A 12,488-nucleotide genomic window follows, 5' to 3' on the forward strand; every position below is an offset into this window, starting at 1 on the left:
GCAATACTAACCAGGCGTTATTCGTTCCTCTTCATTTGGGGAAAATTTGAATCAAACCTTTTTTAAACTGTACCTAAGAAACCTGACTCTCAGTCGTGAAGATCTTTGACTTTAAGGCCTTAATTTCCGGTATTAAGTAGTTACATAAATCTTTCAGAAATGTGTCGAGAAAGAACTTTTCTAATGGTCTCTTTCTCTGTACAATCCCCTAAATCCCATAGGGGATTTATCTGGGCTGTGAAATAGACTCGCAGGTTTTTTTTGAACCGTTTCCAAAATACAGTGTTTACGCGAGGACTTTGGCGTCAGTGTTATATGTCACAAAACGCTTCTACTACGTCACTTCTACAATTTCAGACTGCCCACGTCATTACTGTAACTCTGCAAAATCGAGTAGAGAAATTTTTGCTCATTATATTACTCAATCCTCCCGAACGCTAAGACAATTGACGATTCAGGACTGTGAACATCAACACTTGCTCCGAAGTCGGTGAACTTACCCTAGTTTTCTTCATCAACAACCCAAATATATCTATATATATATATATATATATATATATATATATAATATATATATATATATATATATATATAATATATATTACCGCGAGTGGGCTCAGCTGTACCACGGTGGGGACAAACCCTTGTTTTCTGAATTGTCTTGAACTTACTGAAACTTGTTCTGCGTTAATTCGTCGTTGCAGCGTCGTGCACCAGCACGTAACTCGTTGTCATTATATTGTTATAAAGTTCATTATAAAAAACGACAAGTAATCTTATTTTATTGTGGATAACATATCGTTGGATTATTGTATGTAGACAAATTAAGATGTGTATTATTGTTTTAATTTTAACACTAATCACGTTTATAACATAATCTGAATTTTGTTATCTTTAACCTGGCCATGTCATCAAATTACATTTTGTTAATGTTGATCGGTCATTTAATGACTGGAGTCTACAACTAGATTCGATTAATGACACAAATAAGTCATTGGATATCTACTAATTTTTGTTCCTTGTATTCAGTGAAAATTACCAGTCACAGTAAACAACTACATATGACAGGTAAGTTTCCTTCAGTTGTCATCTACAAGATGCAACTCGACGTCAGGTCTGAAATTTTTCTACGTTGAGACAATGTTCGTAACGTTAAAAAAAGACAGAGATGTTACAATAAGTTTATTAAGACTCTACCGCATATTTTAACTTCTGAAATTGTGGCAGTTCGTAGTCGTAAATTTTTAACACACAAACGCATCATGGTCATGTCCCGTGCTTTTATTCTAGTATTTCCCGTTCCGAAAATAACGGATACAGCTAAAGGCCCCCTTTTTTTTTCGATTTCACACGAAAAAAATTAGGATGTGTGATTGAAAAGGACTTTCGTACACAAACACATTCTATTTTTCGTCTTGATGTATTTAAATAAATTTTGTTTTACTGTTTAAAAATTAGTTGTATAAATTTAAAGGTAAAACAAAATTACAAATGTTTACAGACCTTAACCACTTACATGGAGACGAACCCATGTCACATTGTAACTTGGTGAATGCGACCTCTGATTGGGTACGAGTCACAACATGTGAATAGCATGCAGTCTACATGCTGTCTGTTTAGTGAATACTAATGTACAATCAAATAAAAAAGTCAGTTTGTTCAAATTTTACGTCACTCATCCAACACGATAAAGGCTGTGCTATGTTTTAAAAATGTGTTGTCAGCTAGTACAAACCAGTGTCAGTTGATCATGTTTTGACCCTACTAAGTGTTAAAATGACAAAGACAGACACTGTTGTTTAATTCCGATTTTGACACTGTTAGGGTCAAAAGTACCCCACCGTCGTTCAAAAGTTTTATTAAATTTTAAAAGTTTTGACTAAGCGACCATCCTCACGCTGGTCGTTTTAGCCAAAATAATTTAAAATTTTCAAACTGATTCGCTCGTAGGATTTTCCAGCAAATCGGTACGGGTGACGAGCAACACACCGTATTTATGTCTTTTTGTTCCGTTGGCATAAACCACGTAAATGCACAACTCGTTTTTGATTTACAATAATTGACGTACAATGTTTGCATGTTACAAAAATAGTTCTGCTATATTACTCATCACCTTAGTTAACTTTTTAACTAAAAGTTAAATTGCATCGTCGGGATTAACCGTGGATTGGGTATTAATTGCACCTAACCCCCCCCCACGGAAGGGGGGGAGGGGGGGGGGGGGGGGGGCACCCTATATATTTTGCCACTCTACTTTTTTTTGCCAGACATAACGGGGCCCATGTTGGCCAAAAAGTTCCACTTTTGACTCCTCTGTCCATAGAACATTGTTCCAGAACTCTTGAGGATCATCCAGGTGCTTTTTGGCAAACTTGAGACGAGCATTCATGTTCTTAGTGAGCAGTGGTTTCTGCCTTGCTACTCTGCCATGAATCCTATTTTTGCCCAGTGTCTTTCTGATGGTGGAGTCATGAACACTGACCTTAGCCGAGCCGAGAGAGGCCTGCAGATCCCTGGATGTTCTAGGGTTCTTTGTGACTTCCTGGATGATGTTACACCTTGTTCTTGGAGAGATTTTGGCAGGACGGCCACTCCTGGGAACATTCACAACTATCCCAAACTTTCTCCTTTTGGACAATATGGTTCTGACTATGGTTTGGTGGCGTAGAGAGAGGGACTGCACTACTTTGGGAATAATTTACGTTCAAAACAACAGTACTGGCCCCATCGTAGTTGGATACGATACAGATTACTGTACTTTATTACTTTCATAGGTTTTAATACATTAGTGTAATGAGTGTGTTAATAAAGATTTGTAATCGCATATACTCTTGTTTTGATCACTGAACTGGTGATTGGAGGGACATTTTGAATGTCTGTTTTAAATGTAGAAGCCATAGTCAAGATGATAAACATTGAGTTCTGTCTCATTTTGCTGTAGATTGTATTTGTTTAGCTGTTGTGAAATAGCATTAAATCGTGTATTTGGAGATCTTGGATAGGTGTTTTAAATGTTTCTCTTCTTCCAGGGTACTGTTACAGATGACAAGTCCAAGGCTTCTCACCACATCTATCCTGTCCCTTCCTCACTGGAGGATGGTATGTTGGTTTACTGTTATATCCTATGGAGTCTACTGTAATTATCATAGCACACTGCATCTTTATGCTTTTCATATTACATTATATGAAAATTGTAATGTTTGCTTAAATCATCGTTTAGTACATAAACTGCACATAGCAAGTATTCTGTTTGGATTGAGCACTTTTCAGCAAGCATTGGTGCTGATTGAAGCGCAGTAACTGAAGCTGCTGTTTCAGTTTAAATGCTTCATTAGCCCAATCACCCTTGTCTCGGGTGTCGTCAATGCTGTGAACAAGCGCTCTACTGAATATACGTAATTTTGTAGTATGCATATCATATTGGACTTGTGCACTGGAGGTAATTAAATGGATTAGAATATCTGAAGTATGAAAAATAAAGTAAAAGCAACTTTCTTCAGATTGCTTTATGTATGATTTTTCCTTATTATTCCTCCAGTCCAGTTGTGATGCTTCCAAGTGTTTTCCTCATCCTACAGTACTGTAGCTGCAGCCTCTGAGTTATGGATTTCTTTTCCACATGTATGTTGGGATCCTCGGTTTCTTGCTCGTCCTCATCTCTGAAGGTTTCCGGGAGTGTTGAAGGTTGCGTTTTGTTTGTTTTCTCTTACAGAGGAGTGGCTGCGTCCGGTGATGCGGAAGGACAAACAAGTGCTGGTACACTGGGGGATGTATCCGGACAGGTAAGCCTCTAATACAGCAGCATGACCTGGGGAGGAAGGGAGACAGAGCTATTTTAACCAGATCCACGTAGATGCAATATCTCCTTTACAGGTATGTCCCGCTAGCCGGTCGCCACAAGTGAAAGTTTTTTCCATGTGGTTAAACTGATTTTCACCTCATGAAACCATTAAACCCTAGTGTAAATCAGACCAGCCAGCATGATTTCTATTAATTATACGTGCGGCCAGATTGTCCAATGAAATCACTCCTAGTTTGCTCACGTAACATAACCGTAGCATGAGTGGCCGAATCAAAAATTTATGGAGAGACTTGAAAATTGTAGTCCATTGACGATCCCCAGCCAACTTAGCAGAACTGGAGCCATTTTCCTGTGAAGACTGGGCAAAAATGTCACCATCCTACTGTGCAAAGCTAGTAGAGGCCTATCCAAAAAGTAATTTCTACAAAAGGTGCTTCTACCAAGTACTGACCTTAAGGGGCTGAATACTTATGCAACCAGTAAATTTCATTTTGTATGTTTTCTTTGCAAGTTTTGATGACATTTAACCTCCTCCTCATATAAGTGTTCAGTTTAACCACTGCAGCTTTGAATAAAAAGTTTGTTTGAAAAACTGCATAAATTATTTTTAATTCAACGAAATGTGACTATTGGGAGTGAATACTTCTGCAAACCACTGTGTGTGTGTGTGTGTGTAATATATATATATATATATATTTTTTAAATATATGTACATACATACATTTATTAGGCCAGGTAAAATTGTATCCGGGCCAATAAAAACAGTACCTCAGTGGCCCAAGGGGTCAGTAGTTAAAAATCTAAATATAGAGTACTGCCTCTCTTTGCAGTTATGATACCTGGGTTCCTGCCAGTGATGTTGATGGTGATATTGAAGAAAACGTGAACCCTGATAAACCCTGGAAGGTCAGTGCTGGAGACCAGGCATAACTTTCACTTACTGTTTCTTTTGATCTCAGTTTTCATTTGTTACGGTTTGACCAAATGAATTGAAACACATGCATAGAAGGGCTGTCCTTAATCAAACAGATTTTTTTTTTTTTTTTTTTTTTTTTTTTTACAAATGACATTCCTAATGTAATATATCATGTTATAAAATCATGCGGTAGAAACAACCAGTCGCTGATAAGCATTTTTCAAAAATCCAGTACCTCTCGTTCAATGCATACAATACAAAGCGTAGTTCTGAAGCTAAAACACTTTTTTAACACTTAATTGTTAATGCTTGTGTACAATCTTCTTTTAATCCTAACTTTTGATACCTTGTACAGTTTGAGCAGCCAGAATCACTTGGCGTCTTTTCATTTTCCTCCAGCCCTTAAGCTGCACAAGATGGTATCTCTTATAACAATACGACACACGCTATGTATTAACTTGTAATGCATACAAAAAATTGCAACTCCCTCTTGCACTGGGAGCAAAACTGCAGATATCACAGACCGATAGTGGTGATGAGCCCTTGGTTGGCTGTTTTGATTTTTGGGGATATGGATGGACTAATGAGTGTTTTTTGGCCTATGTATGATAAAAGTGGTGACTTGTTTCCATACTGGTCTGATCTTGTTTTTTGTGGTGTTGCTGCTGTGCAGGTTCATGCAAAGTGGGTCCTGGACACAGACGCCTTTAATGAATGGATGAACGAGGAAGATTATGAAGTAGATGAGAACAAGAAGTCTGTGAGTTATCCCAAACGCATCTCCACCCACATTCAGGAGGTAACCCCCAAATATTCCGTCACCACTTGAGGGAGGTGGTGGGAAGTGTGGGGCTCTCCTAGGCAAGGGATGAGGGTTTCTCTTCTAGATGCACACTTTGGGGCTTGAGGTGAATTTTAGAAGTCAGAGGCACGTTTTAAGTGGGCAATGAGTTTTATAAGCTGTATTTTCAGGAGAACAAAAAATAAACTTGTTGCTATACTATAAACTAGTGTGTGCATGATTTGTGGTTTTGGAATGGTTTGGTTTGTGTTCCCCTGGGTGATCAATAGTTCATTTTCAAAAACTGTTAAAATGTTCTGCATGATGGTTATTAATTTGAACTGTTTGTATTTAAGTACAACTGAAATGAATAATTTTGGATGAATCTGTACAAAACTACTGAGACCAATAAATGGCACTCGGTACTAGGGATACAGTTGAGAATCAAAGTTTCTGATCCTCGACTCGCTTATCTACTTGCTTGTGTCCTGTCTAGTCCTCCCGCACCCCTGATCGAAAGGAACGGAAAGCAGCTGCTTCTGGGAAAAAGAGGAGACGCTCCCCCTCTCCCCCTCCCACCCCTGCAGAGTCCCGAAAGAAGGGTGGAAAGAAGGGGTAAGTATCTGCTCATTTCCTCTACTCTTTGTACAAGGGGCACACATCCTCAATGGCCCTAGACACACAGTGTAAAGTGCTGAAAATGGAGCACTGTAGTCTAAATAACTGGGCCAAAGTTACAAAGACTTCTTTTAGACCAACACATTTTACGGTAATCCTTGTAGATGGTGGAGGTGGGAGGAGGGTAGAAGGCTAGCATCTCACACTCCCCACCTTTTCTCTCCCCAGCCAACCCACCCCAAACTGGAAGAGACGCAATCAGCGTGAGGAGGAGGAGGAACATGAAGAGGAGGAGGAACAGGAAGACCTGACCAAGGACATGGAGGACCCCATCCCTGTCCCCAACATGGAGGAGGTCGTCCTGCCCAAGAATGGTACGCAAAACACCAAACCGGCCCCCACACACCCCCCCCCCCCACCAAGTTTCTATAAGTGCTCATACAAAAGTGTTTGGCTCTTCTGTAAAGTGATTAAGATGTTTACTTTTGGGGGGGAGCACTCTAATGCTTGAATTTTTCGGTTTCTATAATAAATTGCTAATCACTAATACATATGCAAAGGTTCACTTTTACTGTGTTGAAGTGAGGATGTATACATTTATGATTCAGGCAATGTAAAACTGTGGATGCATTTTTAATCCTAGAATTGTGAAAAGTAATTTATTTTTATGCCACGTTTACACTGCACACGTATCTATTGCAATGTAAAGTTTTTTTTTCAATCTACACAAGTCACTCTAACGAGTGATTTTCTATTATGTAGGTCCACACATTGGTTTATCAGTAACAATGTTGCCCCTCTTCTGAAAGCCATTTTCTTTGTATAGAAAGAGTAGGGCATTATTGACAATATTTAAAATATATTTCCAAAACCCAGATTTATCGGTTTAAAAGACATAATTCTAAGTGGTTCTTAGAGGGTGTTTTTTTGGTTATTGGTAAGACCTACTTAGTTGTACTGAAACTTGGACTGCATTACAAAAGCACTGTGTTAAAGTTACACATCCTTGAATTGTTTTGGAAAAGCATTTTGCATGTGACCAGATTCCTTTTAAAATTAATACTTGGTATCCTGCAGTGGTGGTGAGCCCCCAGCAGAGGACAGCGTGAGCTTAATTTACAAGAATGTCTTTTTAATCTTTAAGGACCGGGATTGTGTTAACACAATCATACTGAAGTTGGCTTCTAGGACTGCGATCATGTAAATGTGGTAAAAAAAAAAAAAAAAAAAAGAAAAAAGGAAGCATTTAGTTTTGTCATTTTGATGACTTACAGGGTTGCTATACTTTGCAGTACAGGCTTGAAAGACATGCATAGGGGAGGGACTGACGTTCACGTCCTGATAGTTTTTTTTTCGTGTTTCAGCACAGAAGGATATTTAGTCTCTATAAAGGGCGGAGACAAAAGCAGAAGGAAAACATCACAGGAACTTGTTTAGAGCTAATAAAAAAAGGAAACACTAAATCTGATGTATTTAACTTAAAACATTTATTCTGTTTTAATATATGTTTTTACAACATTTATAAATATCAAGAAAAGAGTGGATATAATTATATACTATTTCATGAACTAAATGTGTCCAGGTATGTTTTTTTCCTTATTAATGAGAATTGAATGAGTAACTCTTATTTATTTATTTTTGAGAAAATAAATCTGTGTCCATTATTGCTTATAAAGACCAAATGTGTATTATGTCATTGCAATCACTCAGGTGAAACAATGTCTTGTAATTTGCCCAAACATCTATTTTTTAACAAAACTTTCCGGAAGTATTGTAAGGTCCATCAGGTCATAGAATATCATGTTTTTATACATGTGTCTCGAAGCAGAATACATAGTAAAAAATACTAATAAGTAAAAAAAAAAAAAAAAAAAAAAAAAAAGCACATTTTGTATGGTTTCTGAAGTACTTTATAATATTCCCCGGAGTGCGATTTATTTATTTCTTTTTGTGAATTTTTATAGCAAGAGTCAAATACAGCCCAAAAAAGCCTGGTCCTTAGGGAGCATCCCACTGAAAAATGCTTGGTCCTGCAAGGGTTAAATGGTTCCACACTTCCCATACATTTAAAGATCAACAAACTGTCGCAGATAAAAGTATTGGCACCCTGTAATTCAAGGTAACAGATTAGGATAAGTACAGTGGTCTCTGGCTAAAGGAATGCCCCCCGGGAAGCAAGTGAAGGGTTCTCTTAGCCAAAGTGTTCTCTAAGACAGAGATGACCACGGACACAATATGACTCGCATGCATTAGCATATGAAATGAACAGAATAAGTTGGAGAAAAGAAAGTCAAGTGCAGGGTAGCAGAATGTCCACCTTCTGGATACTAGGTTGGTGGCTGTGGGGGAGTGAGAGCGAGCCTGTGTGAGCATTATTATGGGTTGTAAAGAGGATATCTGCACAAAACGTGTAGAATACACACAGTCGTATTGGGTACTGTAGCACACGCCAGTTAAACTACCATAAATGGTGTATTTTGGTCTTTGTCATAATTATTGGTAATGTTCACAAAATGCTTCCATATTCCATATGTTTTAATTATCTTGTATTAAGTGGTAGGGTGCTGATACTTTGTCTACAACTCAAGTTCCTATGGTTACTGTAGTAATTCCTTGATTTACTAATGAATCCCTTACCTATTCGTTTTCATTTTTTCTGAACAGCAGTTGAAGTCTATTCCAGTAAACTCCATTAACACTGGGAGAGGGGTGAAAGATCTATGGATAAAATAGTTTGATTAATGAATACTCTGTTGGAGTATGCTTGTTTTGGGAATAAGGATCACTTTGCCTCACAGTCAATTGATTCGAACCAGTAGGCCATGACGCATCCTATTGAGACAAAAGAATGAAATACTACAGGGTGTACACAGAGTTTGTAGTCTTGTGTTGAATATACAATAGTTTTGTGTCTTTTGGAAGTTACGAGCTCTTCATTTAAAGACTGCTGTGTGTGAGTGGGTGGCTTGTTGTTTTTTTTGGAGTGGGGATAGGGGTGGGGTGCTGTGCTGTTGGCTCCTGCAGGGCTCTCTGTTGAATGCTGTTTCTTTAATTCCAGTGAATCCCAAAAAGGACAGTGAGAATACCCCAGTGAAGGGGGGCACCGTGGCTGATCTGGGTGAGTAAGATACACACAAAAAACCCACAAACCCTACTTTGTTAGATTCAAATAGCATACATTCATTCCCAAGAAGTGGACTACAAAAAGAATATATTAAGAAGCCAAAACGGAATGCGTGACTATTCTAAAGCCACCTCCAATGATTTGAAACCTGCATTTGCATATTTTGTCTGTTCTCACCAAATAAAGTACACAGTGTATTTGTGAAGCGTTTCTCCTCACTAGGCGCTCTGTTTAGATTACAAGTGCAAACAATACCTACACAAGTGACAGAAGTGCTGCTGTCTGAAATTATTGTTCTGCTTCTCCCTCCTCCAATGACTGAGCAGCTCGGGGAGAACAGAATCAGAACACGCCCTTGTAATATGATCTACAGTCTGTGACTAATTTGCTAATCTCACACTCCCACTGACAAATCTTTGACAAAAGTATAATTAACTGTCATAGCTTGACGACAAAGGGATGTGCTTTATTTAATATTTCAAAGCCTTTTTTAATTTGACTCAGTCTGGCTGTGTAAGTAAACTTGTTATGAGGCCTGTTTTAAAAGCAGGGAGGGAGCAGTGAAGTGGTTAGGTTTCAGAAGTCCCTGTTTCAAGATGAATTGGCTTACTATTCATTCTTTCCTTGGCAAATGTCAACTAAGTGGACTGTCAGCACAGCCTGTATTCATATTGTGTAGAACATACACTAAATGTATGCAAGCATGCATGGCTGAGACACCAATTAAATATATGTACATATTAAATTAAACATCATTGAGATGCTTTTAATTGTAACCCAGTTATCCTAAAGAGTATTTATTTTTCAGATGAGCAAGATGATGAGCCCACGGTTACCAGCGGGAAGGTAATTCAGTAGTGTTAATGGGCAAGCAATTACACATGTTCTAAACTGTAGAAAAGGATTCCGCTAAATAATGTAATGAACCATAAAAGAAATGTGATAAACACTGAGTCAGCAGTCTTAATGGAACCTTCACAGTTTATTAATTGGGGGTAGAGTTGACATCATCCAGTGATTAAAACTACGTGAATCAAAACTCATTTCGATGTTGCAGACATAGAGAAAGCTTTTTAGTCAAAACATTTGTCATTGAATGTGTTCATTTTAGTTTTTCTAAACTCTGCACTACTGAATTTAATAGTTATTGAAGCTAAGGTATGTATACTACATTAGAATTTTGTGATAATTAATTTATTATAGTGACTTTCCAACCTAGGTGTCTCAAGGCGATGTACAAAAGAAACATAAATCAACATTACAAAACACAATGAATAACAATCAGTTAAATTCTAGAGATACATAAATAAAATACAATAAAATAGGTAAATATAGATCATCATAAAAGTACAGTATGTTGTAATAAACAGTGCAGACTGCAGTAGTCAAAGTTACAAAAAAAAATACAACAGAATAAGTGTGACTTTAGAGTATTTTTAAATCTTGCTGTTGTGGGTTCTTTAATGAAAGTTGGTAGCGAGTTCCAAAGAAAAGGAGCAACTCAGTTAAAATTACGCCCTCCGAGTGTAACACATTTTGGAACCATGCATTTTAACAGTCCACAGTTAGAGAATCTAAGCTGCCTCCCAGGGATGTAAGGGCTAAGGTGGTCCATTATATAACTAGGACCCTGACCGTGCAAAGCCTTGTAGATCAACAATAATGTTTTAAAGGAAATACAGGACTGTTTTCCTGGTGAAAAAGTAGATTGCAGTCTAGAATTTAAAGGGGAGGTTCCATTGTTTCTAAGGTTTACGTATAGATTGCTGTACTACTGCTACGTCTGGAGAATTAGTAGATCGAGCCCAGGGAATAAGTAGATTGGATATATTAACAAAAAATAAATACTTTTAAATTGATTTTGTGGACGTATGACTGTATAGATAGATAAGAGAATGCTGTAATATACGTTAACAATAAATGCATAATTTAAAACGAAGTTTGTAAGTGTAATTTGTGTGTCTGTTTAACAAACGTTATTGCAACTCGAAGTTTTTTCTAATTTAGCTGTCATGTTGAGTTCTTCTAGTCTATTTTTCTTTAAAACTAGGACAACTACAGCTTACATCTGACTAACAACAACATTTTTAAATACACACCGGCAGAAATAGTTGACAAACGTTTAACGCTTTAGTCGGAGTATAAAGATATAACAGAAAACTATGCATCACACACGTTTTACAGACAGAAAATAAATAAAACCAAGAAAGAGGTGTGTGAACACATTACCATACGATCTGGCAAATAAAATGATCTGATAGAAAAGTATGAGTGCAGTTAACTTCCCCTTTAATCAAATAGCTGCCGCGCGGCCTTTTTACTTTACTGCGCTTGCGTGATCTACTTTTTCCCTACGACACCGGTAAAGAATCCATACTGCTGCATTTTGCACCATCTGCAACCAATGCACAGAGCGAGCAGGAAAATTAACAAAAAGAGCATTACAATAATCCAAACGGGCTGATGGCTCTGAACTGGACACAACTGGAAGCTGGAGTATGTTTCTAGTCAGATAACGTTATATCTCTTTTCTGCCCCTTTATCAACAGGAGGAGGAGGAGCAGGGAAAGGCAGAGGTGAACCGCTTGATCGACTCCAGTGAAGACAATGTGACAGAGCAGACCCACCACATCATCATCCCCAGCTATGCGTCCTGGTTTGACTACAACTGGTGAGCAAGGGCTAGGAGGTACAAAGATAGGGGAGGCATGGCCTAGGCAAGGGGGTACTGGGGAATGCACAGATAGGGGGAGCACAGTTTAAAGAAGGGGGCTGATTAATAGATGGGCAGCACAGTAGCTAGGAAGGGGTGCTGGGGAGCTCAGAACATGGCTTTTGTTGTGTACCACACAGGGAGAGCAAAGGCTAGGGAAGGGAGGCTGGGGAACACTGGAAGGGTTGTCACTTGATGTGTGTTTGCTTAATTTTCAGTTTCTAAGCTTTGTTGTTTCTTCTGTTCCAGTATCCATGAGATTGAGAGGCGTGCCCTGCCAGAGTTTTTCAATGGGAAGAATAAATCCAAAACCCCAGAGATGTGAGTCTTGAATTGAGAAGAATGCATAGGGTGGTTGTGTGTTGGGAAAGGGTATCAAGGATACACCGTTGGACAAGTGTAGTGTCCTGGTAAGACAACTACCATGGTTGCAAATTTACCGTTGAGTTTATGCATAATTGCATATAATTAAGCCGATCATGAGCACTTTTTATTTTGTATCTCTTTAAATTGAAATGTTCCTGAAGTGCAGTT

General features: G+C 38.2%; 1 protein-coding gene across 2 annotated transcripts in view; it reads left to right on the forward strand.

The window, feature by feature from the left end:
- LOC121314662 (SWI/SNF complex subunit SMARCC1-like) overlaps positions 1 to 12,488 on the forward strand; it is a 42,088-nt gene that overhangs the window by 10,483 nt on the left and 19,117 nt on the right. The window contains exons 6-15 of one of the 2 annotated variants that reach the window (XM_041248135.1): positions 3,030 to 3,099; positions 3,713 to 3,782; positions 4,633 to 4,708; positions 5,392 to 5,517; positions 5,996 to 6,114; positions 6,346 to 6,491; positions 9,176 to 9,235; positions 10,050 to 10,087; positions 11,791 to 11,912; positions 12,204 to 12,275. In XM_041248135.1, the coding sequence (XP_041104069.1) occupies positions 3,030 to 3,099; positions 3,713 to 3,782; positions 4,633 to 4,708; positions 5,392 to 5,517; positions 5,996 to 6,114; positions 6,346 to 6,491; positions 9,176 to 9,235; positions 10,050 to 10,087; positions 11,791 to 11,912; positions 12,204 to 12,275 (899 nt within the window). The remainder of the gene's footprint in view (positions 1 to 3,029; positions 3,100 to 3,712; positions 3,783 to 4,632; positions 4,709 to 5,391; positions 5,518 to 5,995; positions 6,115 to 6,345; positions 6,492 to 9,175; positions 9,236 to 10,049; positions 10,088 to 11,790; positions 11,913 to 12,203; positions 12,276 to 12,488) is intronic. The other variant, XM_041248136.1, reaches the window with a different exon arrangement.

This window comes from Polyodon spathula, chromosome 4 (genome assembly GCF_017654505.1).
Source record: "Polyodon spathula isolate WHYD16114869_AA chromosome 4, ASM1765450v1, whole genome shotgun sequence".
In the NCBI taxonomy this organism is placed as follows: Eukaryota; Metazoa; Chordata; class Actinopteri; order Acipenseriformes; family Polyodontidae; genus Polyodon; species Polyodon spathula.